Here is a 20538-nt window from a genome sequence, read left to right as displayed (position 1 = left end):
GAGGATGCTCAAATTGTGAAACTGACCTTTGAAACTTCAGGTTGGTTAATTTTCTTCTTAAATTAGGGAAATTTACCCGTCCTTCTCCTCCCCTTCGAAGAACCTAGATTTTTTTTTTCTCATTGAACCCTTGAGATGAATTGCCTTGCTTTCAGCATGTCCTTTTCTGCCAGCCTATATACACATGGTAAAATAGATGAATATTGGACATTTACCGTGTTAAAACAAAAAGCCAACAAAATTCATGAAAATCTCCAAGAGCTGCATCTTATCCAGGTGGCCTGCTGTTTGAAATATGACTCCTGGTGTGTATTGTACTCTTAGCCCTAGGATTCAGTAATGAGATTGAGTGGTATCTTGCGTGAGCACTTCTGGATGATTGACAGTGAGGTGATGTGAATCATCATTTATCAGGATATTATCATGCCTACCCTTGATAATTTCTCCCTGCTGTCTGGGGAGGTGGTGAAGACAGATAGGACTTTGTGATGTCAAAGTAATTAGTGTGTGTTGGTTTCCAGCTGAACAAACTGGAAACTAATGATCAGGTAAATGAAGATGAAGTGCATTAGTGTAAGGATAAAGGTGCAAGGACCTTGGGGAAGAGCTTATCAAAATTTCATGGGGGTTATTTGAATATCTTACAGTTTGTGCAGTTGCAAGCAATATTTTTAAACTGCTAAAGGATACTTCTGCAACAGTCTATTTACATGTCCTTTGTTGATAGCTCTTCTAGTGAGAGTGTCAGCACTAGGGTTAAGGACATTAGACTCTCTCCTGTAAGGACTGGGAACTCCTTATGATTTTCATAGAATCTAAATAGTCAATTTCCAGGTAATAGCAGCAATTTTGAGTTACATGTTAAGGAATTTCAGTGTATGCTGAAAAGGTTAGATTTTTCCAGTGACTCCACCCTTTTTCAAGTGGGGAGATTACTATTGTTTAGCGTTTTTGTTTTTAATTTGACTCATGATTAGATCTGTTGTATTATTCAAATATTTTACTGTTGCTTGGTCCATCTGTAAATATCTTTAAATATGCAGATTTCACTACATAATCTGTGCTACTGCAACAGGCTTTTAACAGGCATGGTAGTTTCTTGGTACAAGTTCTGAAAATTTTATGGATTTGTCATTAGTGAAATATTTTTATAGCCTGAAAAAACTTTGTATAGGTGTGTACAGCTATGCCAATGTTGCAAGTAATGCTTAATGCATGAGACTGGCTGAATATAATTGCTATACCAGCAGCAAGTGATGTGAGTTAATTTTATCTTATGTGATTAGATATTGCTAATTGTAATTAACTGATTGAAAAGTGATCTGTTTTACGTGCTGGCTTTTCAATTATTAAAATGGTAATTTACTCATTGCCATTTATCAGTAAACTTGTATTAATATGCCAGTTTCTCAGACATCTCCAAGAGTAACATACTTGTGACAGCAAAGTTTTGTAATTCAAGCACCATGGCAAAATTATTCTTTTGGCTAATTTTTATGCAAACAGCTTTTTTTCTTTTTGTTTCAGTTGCTTCTTTGGTGGAAGTGAGTGGGCTAGAATCTCTGGCAGGAATTTGTCTGTATTAATATGGCTCATCAGAGACATTATATTTAATTGGAGAGCCTGCGGTATAGTCGCAGGAGGCTGGAGGGAATTATTTAGCATTAGCAATGGCTCGTTTGGGAGTTGTGCACTAATCAAGGAGCTTGTGTGTTAACTGTAGGGATGAGGGGAGTTATGACGATTATGACATGTGAGCACATGTCTGAATGAGAACTGGACAGGCAATGAGTTAATCAAGAAATATATTAAATGGCTCCCACGATGCTTCATTATTACTCTGTACAGTGTCTGTCAGATTGTGTACTTTAACAAAAAATAAAATCCAACAAATGGATGTTTTTGCAGGTAAAGTTAATATCAAATTTTTAAACCAAGAACCTCTTTCCTCTCTCTGTTTTTGAAGCGAATGTGTGCTTTTAAGTGCTGTGTTGAAAAAGAGTGAGTGCTTGGCCTGCAAAATGTATTTAAACACTCCAATCTGTAAGCTTTTATATTTTGTCAAATGCTTTTTTTCAGTAAATATGAATTATTTCCCACTTTCAACTAGGCATCTTTAACATATTTAAGCTTTTACATAATTACTAGCTTGCTAAAATATAAAATTTATTGTTAGTAACTTACCTTCAAGGACATAGAAATGGTACTATTTTCAATTATCAGGATGCTCCAAACCTTGTAAAGTAAAGAAACCAAACACAGTACACTTCAACTTAATGCATGGGCTGTTTATATGCCAGGTAGACACATTCTGTGCTCAGCATGGTTAGAGGCATCCATTTCCTATCAGTCATGAAATTATCAGTTCTGCTGGAAAAATTCATGTTTAGAGGAAATGGAATTAATAAATTGAGTCCACTGTACCAAAAGTTAAACCAACTGAATTATATCAGTAGTCAAATTTATCCCAGAGCTGCTGGACAGGTGAACATGTGCATTTTTCCTGCTATTGTAAGCACTGCCAAATTTAATACAACTTTCTACCAAACTGTAACCTTCATGTATTAGCTTAATTAAAGCAGTATCATGGCTACTACCCAAAGTGTTAACCTGTAGGAGGTTGTTATTGAAATCCATTATCTGCAGAGTCAGTATTAGTGGTCAACAGCAGCAGAAGTAAAACTGCAAGTAAGACCCTCCCTTGGGTGCTGTGAGCTCAGCAGGTTAAACTGTCAAAGCTTCTTAAAGGATGGATAGTTAAACCCCCTGGAGTTCAAGGTAAACCAATCATTTGCTGTCAGTAGGAAATATGACTTTATTTAGCGGGTTGGAGGGGGAAAATACCCAAACCTAAATGCTAACAGTGAAGAGGATTTAGAAGGAACCATCTTGTAAGAGTGTGTGTTGCTGTGCTATGTAGATTCCATGCAACCTGGAAAGATTTTTTTTTTAAATTCCAGGCTTTTTTTTGAAATAGGAGTTTCTTTATATAGATATTTACTCCAATGGCTTACAAAACTATGGGTAAGGTTGGGTTAATTTACTAAACCTATGAATAATATCTATATGTTGTGAGGAATGCAAAATTTTGTGCCTCTTAAATGGAAACAGTTGTCAGTTTGCAGAAATAGGTTTTCTTTCCTTTGGTGTTGTGCAGGTGTTGCCTGTATTGCATGTAATTATCTCTTTAACCATATTAAATATATTTAGCATTGACCAAGTGTGCTATGTTCAAGAATTAAACATCTATTAATAGAATAGATGTATGTACAGGCCACATGTATTTATGATACTGTAACTAGGCTGATCCGATAGTGGTACCTCTCATTTTGTCTGGTTTTTACTTCATCTTCAAAGGTGAAGATCTGTAGCTTTTGTCTTAACACTTCTGAATTTCTTGACACAAGAAAGAGAATTTCAGAAGTGATAGCTTGTCATAGAAGGGTGGGAGCTAGGTGGTGAGAGAGCACTTTACTGTCATTCTGTTCATTGGAACAAGATCTGTGCTTGGGTGGGGAGTACTTTGTAGTGTCCAGCAAAGAATGCTCTTTTGTATATCAAGACCCATTTCCTCAATACATGCACTGTTTTTAGACTAAATCTGCTTGATGTGCTGAAATAATACTATCTAAGATTAATGGGATGCAATGGAGACTAAGATTCTGCTCACTATCCATGAGTTTACTTAAGTTAGGGAAGTGTGTATCATAGGAAATAAGCTAGGAGGTGGAAATGTTGTTAGGGAAAATACTCAATAAGCTAAAACCCTCCAAGCAAATAAAGGATTTTTCTAGAGTAACACTAAATTAATATTTTTACAATTTGAGTTGTAGCTATGGCAGAACTCTGAGGGCTATAAGGAAAAAAAAATGGTTGAAAATATTTTTGTCAGATTATCTGGAAAAGAATGGAACCACATAAAGTCTGTCATCTGCAACCATGAATGAATTGTCCAGTGTTGGTAGTAACTGTGTAAAGATTGTATCTGGACAGTGCAGGTTTGCTTGTCTATTCCTGCCTGTTTGTTAGACCATACACAGTCCTTACAGACTCGAGCTGGCTGCCTGTCTGTGCAGTCATTTTCGGGAGTGCTTGGTGCTTTTTCTCCATTGCACTATTTTTGTAGACTTTATCTTGATGTCTGCATCTTGAAATCTCAAAGCTGTGTTGTCATTCAAAAGAAGACTTTTGAGGGTAGAAAACTTTGAGGGTAGAGATGGTTTTTATAGAGAGAACTATCTTCTTCGAAGTTGTGCTATAACGAACAATTAGCATACACTGGCAGAGAAGTAATTTTCTTGCAAAACAATTTTATTTAAGAACTCAGCAAAGAATTTTTAAGAAATTGGAATGTTCACATTAGTGGAATTTTGAAGGAAAGCTGCTCTACTTTTGTAAATGTCATGTAATAACATAATAAGTATGAATATTTTGTAAGGCACTTTTAGGTATTTAATTCTCGTAAAAGCATAAGATTATGCTTGCCATGATGGTAATGTTCAGATTTTATGGTGTAATTTTTGTTAATTACATGTACTGCTTTAGTACTTAGCCTTAGTGGTAAAACCCCTCTCACTGGGTACCTAGAAGTGGTTAAGGGGTGTATGTATGCATGTATATACATACATACACGTGCATATATATTTTCTGTTGAGCATAAATGTATTGCACAGACATGAGGAAAATCTGTGTTTTAGGAAAACTGCTCTGGAATTTTGTCATCATTTAAGATATTTTGCATTCACTGACTACCTGTTTTTTCTGGTATTTTCTTTGGATTATTTGGCACTGTAGAATTTGCTTCATTTTATGTCTAAATTCCTCTAAGTCTGAACTACTTGTGAAAGGAGTGCTCTCCTGCCCCCTCTCATTCATTCACTGTATGGGATCTGATGGTCATGCAGCTGGGAGATGGTTTAACTTGCTGATCTGACAGAAGGTTAATTTCCCCTCCCCTCAGATTACTTTTCCACTGTGTCTGTTCAGTTCATTGATCTGTCTCAGCAGCACTGTAATTGCTGGAGCTGAGTGTGGAGGAGCATTTAGGGGTGGGATCATCCTTTGAGTGGCATTTTGTGTATGCCTAAACTGAGGCTTATTGTGAAACTTGATGTAACTCTCAATATATGGTTTATTTTGGGCCTGAAGATAGTCCACACTGGGAAGAACATAACTCAGTGTAGGTCTGCATCTTGTGTTTGATGTAGGTCTGCATCTTCCAGCTACTGATCCAGAATATGTTGCATTTAGTTGATATCCACATTTCCCTTTTCACCTTTCTGTTAAATACTGTTTTGTAGTTGAAATACCAGAACCTTGCTGTTGTTGTAAGCTATTCTCTCGACACTAGAACTGATTTTAGGAATCCCCGATCTTTGGATGCTGGAAGTAACTTCTGCAGTCCATCCATGTGTTGACATCTGAATGGCTGTGTACTGTGTTCATCTGTCTGAAAGGGGAACTCTATCCAAATTAGAGCTGAAAATGCTGAATAGGGGCATGTTACCAGTGCACATTGTGTTACTTTGTACTGTGGCTGAGTTTAACCCATTTTTTCTGAATCCCAAGTGTCTTTTGGAATACCTAGCTTAATTAAAAACTAAATCTCTACAACATGAGGTTCTGTAGTTGACTGCCCTTCCTACCATGTGATACTGTTTCCTAGACCTGCTTAACTACCAGTTTTCCCATTTCCTACATGTCTTAACCCCTTTAGAAGGCAAAACAAAGAAGCATGCATGAAATGCATTCCTTGGTGGGCTTGTTTTTGGGAGAGGCAGGAAAAAGAAAAACAGCATGAGAAAGATCTGTCCTATTGCTTTGCTAATGTGAGTAGAAGTTGAGATTCCATTAGGGAAAGGCTGACATGTGGGTGCAGATGTGTTTGAAATGCAGGGAGGCTACTAAAAGCACTGTAGGGCATCACTATTTTGTTAACATCACAAAAAACTTAATTCTTTTTCTAAAACACTGAAAGTGCAGAATCACATACACTGGAAAGATGAAACTCGAGCATCCTCACAGAGCATAGTGGACTGATCTAATAAATATGATGAATTGCTTAACTCACACAACAGATGGAGACTCTTTATTTGGTAAATACATTTATTGTCCTCCCAAATTGTTAGTGTATTCTCTGAACTAAAAATCTCCTGTTTATCCTGGAGACTTGCTGTAGATAATGTATTCCAAAGTAAAAATAGTCTGCAGACATATGAGTGCAGTTGCAAGCTTGCAGACTTTGTTCACAGGACTCCAGACATCAGCAAATGTTGTGTTGAGTGGCTGTGCTGCCTCCAATTTTCACTTGAGCAGAGGAACTTGGTAGCTCTTCCACCAAGGGAAACACCAGTGGAAGGAGGCAAGGGGAGTGCTTTTCCCTCAAGATCGTTAATGTGTTTTGCTACTGATGCAGTAGCTTGAAATTAAAGATTGGGATGTTCTGGTTTTCCCCTCCTGATTGCTCTACTTCTGTTAATTCAGTCTATCCAAAGGTAGATTAGTGAACAAGGTGACTATTGACCTACTTATTCAGTTATTCTACCAAAAAAATGTGTTTTTCCTGGTTGGTGTTGAATAAAACATGTTGGAGGTTGTGATACAAATTAACTATTTCATTCTGCTAAATTTTCAATAGCAAACTCTTGTGCTGGTTGGAGTGTTCAACACAGTAAACACTTGCAATAAAATTCTGATGGAGAAATCTTCTTTCTCACCTTTGTTCTAGAAGGTGCTTCACTGAAGCTGTGTATCAAACAATAAGCATATAGGAAAAGGTTTTTAGGAGCTAAGGCCATTTTGGAACTCCTCTCTAGAGTCTTATCTGTAATGTCTTCAGGACTCAGGAGGCATTTTCTTGCTTGTCCCACAAGCAGAACACAGTTCGAGAGTATCACTCCATGGCAGCTTTAGCATGGTCTGGTTTTCACAGTAGGAGTGATCAGGCTCTTAGGTACAATGGAGAGTCCTTTCCTCTTTATGATGCAAGTAAAATTGTGTGTCTTTTTAGCAGCAAACAATATCCCAGAGCTTCATCCATGGAAGAAAGAATAGAGATTCACTTTTTCTTTTTTTAAGGTTACAAAAATAAATTCACAAGTATAAGCAAGAATGCAACAGATGAAAATCTTGATGTGTTGAAATGTGCTTTCTCTTGGTGCTGGTTAAAAATGCAGTCTTCCTCACCTGATTCATGTTGCCTGTCTTTTAGTGATTGTTCAGTTCAACCTGGATCCATTAATCTTAATTTTAGTTGGAAAATGGATTTTTGAGGCCCTTGTTTACTGAGGTTGTTTACTGTCTTCATTTTTTGACCAGCTGGCAAACTTGAAGGGCAAGACTAGGAAGTAAAGGAAAGGGTGTTATATTTTAAAATTTTTCTCAGCTGGTGTCCATGAACCAGGGATCTAATCCTGCAGATGCTAATGGATGGGCTGTTTTGAGGGTCATTGTAGACTTGGAGGGGAATGTAAATAAATGCCCTTCACCAAAACTTATTCGGAGGCCACTGAATAATTGTTTTACAGGATCCTTGTATAACTATTTGTGGGCCATCAAATTAAAATAGTTTAAAATAGTCTTGCAGATAAATCTATTTATGTTGACTCTGCAGGTTGACCTGTTTATTTGCATGAACTTTTTTTAGGTTTTTGGAATGCTGAGTAAAATTAAATGTGGGAAATATAGGATAGTTATGGTATTTCTCTTTCACAGCTTTGTTTTTTGTGTGCTTTAGACATGTTTCCATTGTTTTGTTTTAGGGTCAAATGCTGTAATGGTGTGGCAGTATTTCTTTGCAGATAGCATTTTAAAGGCTATATGAATACTGCACACTGTGTGCTCATACTTACTGTATTACTGGTGTGTGTATTTTAATGTAAAGCTGCTAAAGACATTTAAGTCAGATGGAAGATGTGTTTTTTGGCAAAGCAGTGAATTTGAACCTCTTTTGCATCCGTTTGATTTTTTTTTTTTTAACTCAAGACTGTTCAATGCCACAGGCTTTTTGTTCTGTTTTGTCTGTCTCTTTTGGCGATGGTGCTGGCAAGATTTGAGGTGGTTGGTTTTTTTTAGCTAACTTACAAAGGATTTATTCATTAGCCCTATTTTATGGGTTGAGCTAATTGTGATTTGTCTTGCTGAGCGGTATTATGCAGTTTGGGCCAATTAAGTGAATCCACTTACACCAACGGATGTTGTTCCAATGTGTAATATTGATTTGAACTATAAAAGGAGAATGACTTGTTTGATTAGATTTCTTTGTCTGAACAATGCTCAATCTTATCTAGTGTACCAAACAAAAGTGTTCTCTTTGCTGAGGTTGTTTTAATTGCTTCTTAGGTTTGATTAGCACTGTATATGCAGCTATAACAGTTTCCCTATAAGTTCTGTAATAGCACAGAAGAATTAGGGGGAAAATGCAGCCTGCAACTCAGTATAACTGTCTCTGCTGTGTGAATATCAACTTGTGTTGAGACCTGGTGATGTGTAGGCTGACCTACTCTGAAAAACTGGGACACTGGGGAATCCCAGACATTTACCTCCTCAGAGATGGAGGAAAAGGGGAGTGTGTGTGTGTATGTGTTAATTAGACATTTACACTGAAGTAAATTACATCTGTCACATGATAAGCCTCAAACTGCTGAAGTATATGAAATCATCTGTGGAAACTATGCAGATGATATTAAACACTCCATTAGGAAATGCATGTAGATATATTTTTCTTTGTGGACAAAGTCAGTCTTTACTTTTTGGAGTTAGTAAATGAGAATGACTGATTGTGAAACAAACTGGGAAGAAAAGCACTTTTTGTCATGCACCAGATCCATAAGAAGGTAACAGACTTGAGCTACTGAATAATTATAATGCTAGAGATCTGTAAATTTTCTTGGTGTCTTTGGTTGTTTTATAGACTGTATATGCACTGAAAATGGTTTATTTCTTTGCCTTAAAATAATTTTTAATACATTCTACGTTCATACTGAGAACTTTTCTGTGTTTAAATGTTGAGAGAGGTGTATTTAAATGTAATTTGTTTAAAATGTAGATTCCAACTAGTGATCTGCAGTAGCTGATTGGCTCTGGAGGAGGTTACCTTGATACTGCTGTGTTAAACAGAATGCCTCTAGGAGACCTATGTATATTTTAGGCCTTTGATTTCTGGAAATTATTTGAGATACAGGTTTAGTTATGAGGATAATTCAGTAAATTCCGAGTATGGCTATGCAAGAGAGCATGCTACTCTCAAATGAACGTGTGTCACTCTCCAGGATAAAGGAGCGCTAACATAATTAAGGTAATTTGGGTATGTACTAGCTCTGATTCAGTGCAGTCCTTCTAAATTGGGTTGTCTGCAAGGAAGATACTATTTTTGTGGTGTTCATATCCAAAACTTCGGGTTATGGATGTATTTGTCTTCTGGAATATGATGCCAACCCCTGGCACCAAACCTGGCTTATAAATCCTCCTGAAATATTGAAATGTAGAAGGATCTCCAAACCCAGTTGCTGCTACTGTTATCACCTCTTACTGTACTCTGCACCCTGAGAGCTGCTGCAGCCTGGAGTGGTGCTTGAAACCAGTCCAGGCTGAGAATGACTGGCAAGTCATTCCCAAAGGACTCCTTGCTTTACTTGCCTATTTGCTGGAGAGGTGGTGAAGAAACATGAAGCTGTTCCTGTGTAAAGATGTGGCTCTATTTGCTGATATAGGTGCCTTGCCGTGAAGGTGGCTCCTGGACCTAAACTAATTTTGTAGCCAGAGATCATTTCTATGCTGTTTGCTTCTGAAAGAATAAGCTTGATGTTGTGTAATAAGATAATGGTTCTACTTCAGATTATTTCCAGTTGACTTTGTATCTTAATCCAAAAGTAGTTACACCATTTAATAGTATTCATTCTAATGTTGTTCTGCTCGGACTCCTTGTTAAATCTAGAGTTTTATTATTAGTAACTTATTTCTCATAGACACAGGAGTGTGATGCGCTGGTTGGCTGTTTGTGATTGGTTTGGATTTCCAAAGGTGACTGTATTTCGTCTTTGTTTTTGAATTAAATTGAGGTTCTATAAGATGATGATTCAGTAGAGTTTGGTTTTGTGGTTTTTGAAATATAATCAGCCTGAACTAGACTACTTAAAGTGTAAAACTTTTACAGAAATTAAACTTCTTTTACACACACGATGTCTTTCCATGATTTCCAGTTGTTTGTATTCTCTAACATAACAAGTCCTTGGTAGCTGCTTGAGACTTCTCTCTTGAGGCCCAGGTAGCCCAATATGATTAAAACCTGCAGTATAAACCATTAAGCACTTAGTTTTGACTGTTTTCCAGCCTTTGTTATCCATTGGTGCTTGAGATTGCAGGGTCAATTTAGATATTTATGAAGGAATTGCACTTTTTCAGGGACCTCCTGGGACTTGATTCTTTGTTTTTGTTGACATTGGTTTTTTTTTGTGAACTAAAACAGAAAAGGGATGAATTACACTTCTGAGATTTTAACTGTTAGGGACAGGTTTTGAATACCTAGGATTGTGTGATTTAAGTCAAGTACTTAAGCAATCCTTGAATTTGAAAATCAATATATTTGAAATTTGTGGTGGTTGAGGAAGGGGAGTTGCTGGATTCTTTGTACTGTCTAGGAAGATTGCATTATAAGTTAGCTTCTGCAGAGGTAAAGGTTTAGGGAATTACTGTGTGAAGTAGGCAGCACTTGGTAGTAGGCTGAAAGTTTCAGTTGTCATGTAGACTCAAATGATGCCTTTTGTTGTACTGTTTGCTAGTAAATGCATTTGTACTGTACTAAAAAATCTATGATATTTGTGTTGCAATATTTGTGATATTTTTAATGAACTACAGTGCAATGTCAAAGAAATCTAAATGCTAAGGGGAATTGTCATTATGAATTACTAAGTAGCAGATTTCCAGTTTGTGTGCTGGTTTACTCACAATAAAGTAGATATGAACTCATAATAAAAGTAGATATGAGAAGCCCCCTAAATGCGGCTGGATCCTGAAAATCTTCCCAGCTGTCATTGGATCCTGAAAACCTGGAGGTTTTAACTAGTGGAGGTGGAATGGAGACCTCTTTTTTTTGAGAGATTTGCCTGGTGCATTCAAGGCTGAACTGGCACTCAACTAGAGAAGGCATCAACAACATGCAGTGAGGTGAACAAGGAGAAATGGATTTACCAGGTTACAGGGTAATGTGGGAAAGGAAGAGTTGAAACTCCAGAGTTGAATAGCAATGAAACATTTCAGAAAGGAGTGGCAGAATACTGGGGAAAAGTGCACAAGACTGTTTATAAGTATAAAATCAATTGGTTTGCAGTATCTTCTATGGCTGCTTTTTGTGGGACTAGTGTTGGTTCTAGTGGGACTAGAGGGACTCTGTTGGTTTCTTAGTGCAGGAAGTGGGTGGGTGTGGGGTTTTCATCTTAATGCCTAGAAATAGCTTACAATATTTAGTTCTTTTCTTTAAGGAAGCTTTTGGTTTTGTAGAACATACATTCTTAATTAAGCTTAAGCTTGAATGACTTTGTTTAGAATGTGTTAAACCACATTGGGATTCAGAACAACTTTAAGCATATAAACTGATCATGGAGATAAAGGTGCTGTTTCTTCAACTTAGTGCTGCAGGAAGGATGACACAGGCTGATCTTGATAGCATTTGATCAAAATAGATTACTTAGTTGCTAAGGTGTGTGTACTAGAAAGCACAAAAACCTGCTGCATGATTGTCTGTGCTACTGCTCTAAGATTTTTTTTTTGTTTGCTCTGTTTATATTGTGAGACCAATGCTGTAGTGTTAAAACAAAACAGTTGTAACTTTACAGAAGCAGTATTTAAAATGTGAAATGTATGGTGATTCCAGGAGGTTGTGTGAACTCTCATATACTTGAGACTATAGCAAATTCAGAAGCTATTTGAGATGCCTCCAGAAAGAAACATGGAATTAGGTGGCAAGTTAATATGCTTCTTGTTGGTAGGTTTAACATTTCCCAAGTTCACAAAAGGTCAATAAAACTGAATAAAAAATGAAAATGCTTAGTAAGTTGTTCTTTTCCTTTTTATACATTTTTAATATTTACCTGCTATTTATTTCTCATTATATTGTTCAAAATATTATCTCACTGCTGCTTGTTTGTAGATTTTTTTTGTTTTTTTCTGGTCTTGTTTCTTCTGAATGAGCCAATAGCGTATCCAGACTATGTAACTTCTAACTTGACACACTTGACAGCCCTTATATTACTTGCAAATAAAATTCCTTTTCACAAGGAACAAAATTTCCTGATAATAAACCAAAAATATTGTGCAGAATCACAGAATATACCAAGTTGGAAGGGACCCACAAGGATTATTGGAGTCCAGCTCTTAAGTGAATGACCCATACAGGGACCAAAACCACAAGCTAGGTGTTATTTGCACCATGCTCTGGCCAGCTGAACTAATCTCAGGGTGTTATATTTCTCAAATGTTAATACTAATTTTCTAAAAGAGCACTGATTTTAGACAATATATTTTCAGTATCAATTAGTTTTAAAAATTGGTAAGCATTGGAAATGTCAAATTGTCATTCTAAATAAATCTTACTGACAGCTAACAATCTTACATAGTTTAAACAATGGCATGCTTTCTTAAATAAATACTGAAAGGGAGCTTACAAAAAGCAGAATGAGGAACAACTGGTTGTTTGGTTTCATGGTTATATGTGTATCTTACTTGAAAGAAAAGTATTCTGAACTCTGAAAACATGTTAAAGGCCAATCTAATGAAACTTTTTAAACTTAAAGATAAGCATTGTGAGATGTAAGAAGACTTCTAACTCCAAACCTAGCTATTTTAGTATTCTTGGTAAAATGTTGGAGATGTTTGTCCCTTTTTTGTTTGACTAAAAAATATTTGGCAAATGCATATAAATGAGGATACAATGGATTAGAAATCAAATGTGAGCCTGCTTAAATAATTCTCAAGATTTTCTGGTTCACGTGTAGTGATATTGAACTCTTTAGTCATAGGCTTTAATTTGTGCATGGTGCTGACCTGATGCTGTGCAGGGACACTCATTGCATCCCTTCATTCAATTCACTCTAATTATCCCCAACTTCCTGGGGAGCCTGCTTAGAACTGGTCATGAATGTTTGTTATTAAGTATTAAGATATTAGACTACCCTGGTTACAAGTAACAAAGTAGTTTTTAGTCTGAATTTACATATAGATCATCAGTATAGAAAGTTGAAACTATATTTGTCTTGATTTTATTTAATCAAATTCAAAATAATGTATTAGAACATTAGAATAAAACATTTTGACAGTGACTTAAGCTCAGAGTTAAATGAAATGAGATTTACTGTGCAAGTACTTGTATGCCAGTGTTGGTAATTTCAGTGTGTATTTTGGAGTGGCTATGGTATGTAAATGATCTTTGACACAATCAGATTTGTGTGCATGTAACTGGGTGATGTTAATTATTTTTGCTGGGAGCATCTGTTAATGCACAATATTGCCTCTTCAGGTTCACGTGAAAATGGCGGATGAAGCTGTCTGTGTTGGCCCAGCTCCCACCAGCAAAAGCTACCTCAACATGGATGCCATCATGGAAGTCATTAGGAAAACCAGGGCCCAAGCTGTGAGTCTGAATGTGTCTATCTGCTGCAGCTGTTTCATATATACAAAGCAGAAAAACCAGAGTTTGTATTTCTTTTTTTTTTTAAAGGTGTGTTGAGGGGGAGTGATTGAATATGCTGTTCCAGTTAGTTCATGTCACATGAGTTAAATGTGTCTGAAATCGCTACTGGAAATCAAAGGCTTTGTAGCATCTGGCAGCACTGGTCGCTGATCCTGCAGGTGGCTGCTGGATTCAGCTTTCACACCAGGGAGCAGCTTCAGTTCATTTCCAAATTTGTGGGGGGAAAAAAAAAAATTCCAATTAGTTTTGAGTGCTAACCCTTTATATGCCATAATGGCTTTTTTTGAATGCTTTACAAAGTGTGTCCAGAAGGGCTTTTGCTTAAACTTCACTTGAATCACTTCCTATATTCTGTAAATGTTACTTGCAGGAAGGTAAATGGTGCATCCCATAATTGCTTTTGTTTCAGAAGGTTTACAAAATGCACATTAGCTTATTTGTGTAAATGTGGGCATGTCTGCCTTTTTCCCCTCCAAGTTGGCCAGAGATTCAAAGCTTAATACAAATCAGTAAGAAAAACTAATATGTAGTCATGTTCACATTCCTAATGTTCTTTGTTCTGTCACTGAAGTAAATGTATTATTCAGAGCCACTGTACACGGAGCATTTATTAAAATGAAATTTGATGTGTATATATCAGCAACACTAACTACCCTTGAACAGTTGGATCAGCACTCTGATTTCTTTCTAACACGATGTTTTGGTACAGTGCCTTTAGGGGCCAGAAGCAAAACCAGTATTTTCTTCCCTTTGCGTTTCCTGAATATGAAACCCAGTTATTGGCTCTTTAAAAGAGGTGAATAAAATGGCTTATGCCTTATCTGTCAGAGTATATTAGATCAAGAATCTTGTGACTTGAAAAAGGAAAGTGGAAACTTTCTCATGCTCCTCTCAAGTCGTTAGGCTGAATGTATATTGGGGTGTGAGTAGCAAATGAGGCGCACAAGATACTTGACTTGGACTAATGAAGACAGTATATTGTGCTCTCTAACCAGGGTCACTACTGTGACTGTGAACCTGTGCATCATTGTTGTGGTTAGTGCTGGAAATACTTTGGGATACAGAGTACCTTACAGTGGTTACTGAGGAGAGTGTGGATGAGCATTTTTGAGGAAATCTGCAATGGGGCTGAAAAGAGCAAAAGGCAAATCACCAAAGGGAATGTCCATTTCCTCTGCAAACAGCTCCATTTGCTCTGCAAGCAACCCTGTTCTCCCTAGTTAAATAAGGAAAGTTTGTTTCAGAAATGAAAGCTCAACAACTTGAGTTAGGACAGAAAAATTGGTGTGTTAAGAGAGTTTAAGGTATTCAACCTATTTAAATGCTTAGTGATCTACTTCACCATCACCAGTATCTGAAAATATGCTAGTGACTTTGGTGTCTGGTTTCAGAACTTGATCAGCTTGAATTTTTTCTTTTGTCTTCCAAGGTACACCCAGGATATGGATTTCTTTCAGAAAATAAAGAATTTGCTAGACGTTTGGTAAGTTATTTTTATCTGTTTGTGACTGATGCACTAGATGGCACATATTCATTTCAAGGTATCTAAGGAATCAAGCTACCAACTCAAGGCAAATCCAGAAGATACTTGAATGTAGGGGATTTCAGTATGCTTTCTGTACATGTGAATTCCTTGCATTTTGAGGATGTAATTGCAGGCTGAGTTTTCTTTTGGGAGAAGTCTGTTCATAAGAACTTTACCCAGTATGTAAAAACCTTTCAGGATTTTTGCTTATGCCTGGACTATGAGGCAGTTTATGAGGCTGCTCTGTAAAACTGGGTCACTGAAATGATCTAGGTTAAAAGTATCTGGCTTTAAGTGATCATCTTGGTGATTCGTAGCACAGCTGGTGAACAGCTGTATCAGCAGCCCTGAGTAGGTGCTGAACTGCCCTTTGGGATGGGAATACGAAAGCTGTTTAAAAATTGGCTTCTCTGCTGGTGGTATTGTACTGTGGAGCTGCATTCTCTGAAAGGACCAAAGAGTCAAGAGGGTGCTGTTTTCACTTTGTCTGAATTTATAAAATTACTGCTCAAAACCTCTTTACTTCAGTAAGGTTTTTGTATATCATGGTCTGATGTTATTTTTTTTCCAAAAGCTTTCATGCAGCTGCTTAAAAGTGTGGGGAGTGCTAGGAGGAAGTTGCATGCACAAGGTTTGAACAAAGTCCTGGGTGAATGCTGTATGTGTAGTCCCTGCAGATCATGTGTTATTGTCTACTGGTTTTGCTCAGAATAAGGACAAGCACATACTACATTGAAGTTCAAAGTAAAAAGCCATTGTAGCTACCAACTTTGTTATGGGGTAAATGAACCATGTAGCTGAAGAAATACCTTGTTTTACAGGCAGCAAGAGGAAATTGTTTCTGCTTTTGAGAAAAATCTGCACCTTTTTGATTCAGGATAAAAAACTTAGATGAAGCATGTGATTCTTAAATGGTGCTTCTTTTTCCTTAGCATTTGTGGAACAGGTATTCCACATACCTTCCTTGACTCTGCTCCTTTAGGTTTAAGTTCTAGTTGTAATATAGACCCTTACTATTTAGTTGATTATTTGGTGTTAGAGAATGCCACCTGCTTATTAAGGAGACTATTTGAGAATGAAATCTAAAAATTTCATACTTGAGTTGCTGTGATTTCTTTTTTTTTTAAGCTCCCAGACGAAAACAAGTGCAGGTTCTGTGGGATGCTGAGTACACCCTGCTGGGTGCTGGTGATGTTAAAGTTGAAAGGAATTCTAAACACTTGGTGTTTGCCAGGATTTACCAAATCTGGGGTAATCTCTTACATGTTATTTTCATGCAGTTTAGCAGCTTTCTTTTATCACTGTTCTGCTTCGTGTACCAGAGGTTCTTTTTACAGGGAAGATTTCTGGCTTAATTTATAACAAACTCTGTTCTCAGTGGTTTAGACCAGCAGGATAACTGGCTTTAGTAGGCAGTTCCTGGTTTTTTAGTAACAAAAAAAAAAATTAATGAAATTGAAGTGTTCACTTATGCTATTTTGCTTTGTTTTGCTGCTGAGCTTGGAAATTTGGTAGCTATTACTCTGAACCAGACACATTCTGCAGTGGTGTGGTTGTTATTAACAATAAAACGTAAATAGTGTGGTAATGTTAGTTACAATGTTGGTAATGTGACAGGAACAATTTTTTTTTTGCAGGATTAAGCAGAAATGGAGAAAGTACAGACATTCTTGTAGATCCTCTCCACCCTCCTATTTCTCATCTTTTCACTCAGATCCTAGGAAAGTTTCTGAACAATTTCCTGAAATAATGTGGTGACTAAAAACATGTTTGAGTTTTTGGTTGGTGCTGCAGTCTCAGAATAGCTTTAATTATGTTTCAGAAACCTGGTGTGTTCAGTTCTCTAAAAATATAATAAAACAAGGTAATGTAATTTTGCTTTCTGAAATGCACTATTTAAAGGCTCAATTAAGACATAATCATGCTTCCCTTGATGTCAGTGGCTCTAGAAGATCAAACCCCTAGTGAGAACTGGTGAAATGATCTATCTTTTTATCCCTAGGGCAGCTTACATTTTTTTCAAGACACTGTGATTAATATAGTTAGGCGGAAAACTTGCCTGCTGTTTCTTTTCTTTATTGAAGACTGTAACTGTTATGTTGTTAAACTGTTATGAAGTTGCAGAAGACATTTTTCTTCTGTTTTTTTTCTTTCTATCCTGTTCTTTATATATACACACTATTTTGTTCTTTTGCACTGAAAGTAGTGATGGAACTTATGAAACTTGGGCTTATTTCCTAGTATGCATCTGTACTTTTAAAACAAACTTCTTAAATTGGGAACCTGAGAAGGACATTAAACTTTTTAAACTTGCCAGTCTATCTGTAAGAACAGTAATGAGTTCAAAGCAAAGCTTTGTCTTCAATTAACGCATGGAGGGTCAGTTCACATGTAATCTCACTGTGTGTGATTTGAACAAAAGCATGTCTTTTTGTTCATTATTGTCTGAATGACTCATGGAGTAGGATACAGCTGTAGACAGTACTTTTGAAGAATTTGGTAGATACTTAGAGTATTGAAAATTGCTGATCTTTATTTTTTTTCCAGAAACTTAATTTTGTTCTCCATTAAAATGGGCAAGGGAGACACAATAAATGATCCTTTGTTTCCAAAACAAAATTTCCAAAAAACAATCAGTGGGTGAATATCTGGCATATTGTTCATTGTGATTCAGTAAACAAATTGGTGCATTCAGTCCTGTCTTTGTGTATCTACTTGGTTGCTGTTGTTGGCTGATAGAAAAGAGATCCATAGCATTTATAGTGAGTGAGTCTGTCAAAGGTTTTATAAATATTAAGGTCTATTTCTTAAAGACTGGTATTTGAACATGGAATCTTTTGATGATTTTATGATAATGCTGATAATATTATGTAGAATAACAAAATATGGGTTTATGTAAGTGGATGTATTTCCTTAGAATCAGCAAATAAGTTGGTACTTTTAGTTTATGCATTTGAATATATTTTCAATATATTTTCAAAGAATAATTGCATAATATTCAGTATTGTCATAAATGTTAAGGTGAAGTTAAAATCTATTGCTGCATTAAAAAGAAAATTGCTAGTATCCTTTGCCAGATGCTGTGCAGAATTGCAAGAGCAGTTTGTTCCTGTCCTGCTTTAGAAGTTTGCTAGTGACCTCTGTGTTTAGGTTAGCTTGCTTAATGTTTCCTATTTTTTAAAATTAATACAGACCTTTTCTGAGAAGCTCTGTCACCTCTGTTACCTAAAGCAGGTCTTTGGACTTTGGGAAGGAGATAGGCCCGAGACTAAGATGAGCCTTTTGGTTGACCTGTAATTGAAAGATACACTTTTCTGAAATTGCCATTTTTCTTTCCTTGCTTGTAGACCTCCAGAGCAGCTGTTTTGGTGGGGGGATGGGAGCACTGAGTTGGGTCTCTTAATATGCTGAGTAGTTTGGGAGGATTGGCCCATGGTCCCAGTGACTCTGTTGTGGTTTTGGTTGTTTGGTTTTTTTTTTTTGGTGTGTGGTTTGTTTGTTTGTGTTTTTTTGGGGTCTGGATGAAAAAAAGAGTGAGAAGAAAGCAAGTGTGTGATTGGTTTGCACAGTCATTATTCCAGAGTCAGTGTGACTGCTTATCTATCTGATGTTAATAGCAAGTAGGAGTCTTACTCCTGCAGTTGAGGTTATGATCCTTTCCTGCTTCCTGGAAAGGAGCATAACCTTGATGCATGGTGACTCTGTGTTGCAGTTAGTCATAATGGGATCAATTTTCTTCTTAATTTAAAGAAACACAAATGAACTTCCACTGTACTGACTGCCATGAAAGTCCCTTGTGATGCTACTGTAAAAAACGAAATAAACAAAAAATCAGCCGAATTATTATTTTGCAAACCTAGTATGAAAAATATCAGTTTGCAAGATTATAAATTTTCAGTGTATTTTGATGTCTTGTATGTATGTGATAGAATTTGTGCTTTCATTAAAGGTTGTGGATTGTGGTGTATTTCCTCCAAGAAAATGATTTGATATGTGCATAAAATTATCTGAAAACGATAAAAGCAGCCTTTATCTGGAATATTCTTTTCTGAATGCAGCCTTGACAGTATTCTGATGCTCTGTTGACACAAAAATAGCCAGCCACTACCTTCTGCCAAAATCCACTCCTTGGGATAGAAGCCATAAACATGGTGAGAAAAAAGCATTCAATTTTGAAATAAGATATAAATCTTTTTGGAGTTTCTAGTGAAACCTGGTTGTATACATCTTTTGTGCCTTTTTAACAGCTACTGTTTGACGTGACTGGGGGAGAACAAAGCACCCAGTGCTATTTTTCTTTACCTTTGAAGCTAGATTAACATTCTTGGTGGAATTAAAAATCCCAACAATGTATTGTCTGAAATAAATGGGCAAACAATGTATATGGAAATGGTTGATCACATGTTTGTAAATGGCTCCTAAGTTTGAGAAGGAAAAGGTAAACCAAAGAACAGCTTGTCACCTTCTGTCTGACCTGTGAAGAGCTTTGTGCAGGTAGATCTACAGACCTATGCACAGCTAATTATTGGATTTTCACAATTTAAAATGTAAACTTACTGGCAGGAGTGTTTCTTTACCATTGTTGTGCATGGTTTATTACTTGTAAGCAAATTGTGAGGTTCCTTCATTGTGGTTCAGTGGATGTTAAATTTTTGAGAAACATTTGGTATGATTCTCATGCTGTTCCCACATGCATTAGCTTTTTACCTGACAACTCTTGTGACTGGTTAGCATTTGTGCTTCCCAAATAGTGAAAAGGTGGTCCAAAGAAGGCAGTGGAAGTTGGTATCAAGAAGCTGCTTATGGCAGAGATTGTATACTTCAAGGAGTGGGGAAAACAGAGCTTTTAATGTGTGTTCTGCACTCTGCAGGCCAGAGTTTCATTGCCTACCAAAGCCAGCAGTGTGTTTGCTACCAGTGCCTGTGGTGGCTTAAGGTGCTTTGTCTATTGGAGTCTGGAGGTTTTGTCTGTACAGGGTAATAAAGGTTAGGCAATGTACTGGCCTAAGTGAACAGGTCACCACTTTGCTGCCCAGAAGAGCTCTGCCTGTGAACCTATAATTTTGATGTTTATTTTATTTTGAGGCAGAATACTTGTGAGTGTTACTTTTATTCTTGTATTTAATTCTGAGCAAACCTTATTTCATAGAAAAAGAATCTAAATCCGCTGTATCTGGTTGGGTGAAATCCATGGGAGAAACAAATAGTGTGTGTATTAAATCATGGGCAGTGTTTGTCAGACATTACTAGTCCATATGAGCTAGAAAAATGAAATGGAGTCATCTGAACTGTCTGCTTAGCACTTACTAGGGTGGAAGTAGGAAGGCTG

The 20538-nt window shown here is 36.8% G+C and overlaps 1 protein-coding gene across 2 annotated transcripts in view; it reads left to right on the top strand.

Annotated features, from left to right (window-relative positions):
* The window catches only part of PCCA (propionyl-CoA carboxylase subunit alpha), a 271887-nt gene that overhangs the window by 26266 nt on the left and 225083 nt on the right, over positions 1–20538 (top strand). For both annotated transcript variants that reach the window (XR_008428960.1, XM_053933606.1), the window contains exons 5-6: positions 13511–13624; positions 15114–15167. Coding sequence is in view for 1 of the 2 variants with exons in the window: in XM_053933606.1 (XP_053789581.1) it covers positions 13511–13624; positions 15114–15167 (168 nt within the window). In the remaining variant the exon portion in view is untranslated. The remainder of the gene's footprint in view (positions 1–13510; positions 13625–15113; positions 15168–20538) is intronic.

This window comes from Vidua chalybeata, chromosome 2 (assembly GCF_026979565.1).
Source record: "Vidua chalybeata isolate OUT-0048 chromosome 2, bVidCha1 merged haplotype, whole genome shotgun sequence".
Lineage (NCBI taxonomy): Eukaryota > Metazoa > Chordata > Aves > Passeriformes > Viduidae > Vidua > Vidua chalybeata.
Note: the sequence above shows the minus strand (reverse complement) of the source record. Positions and strands in the feature narration are given on the sequence as shown.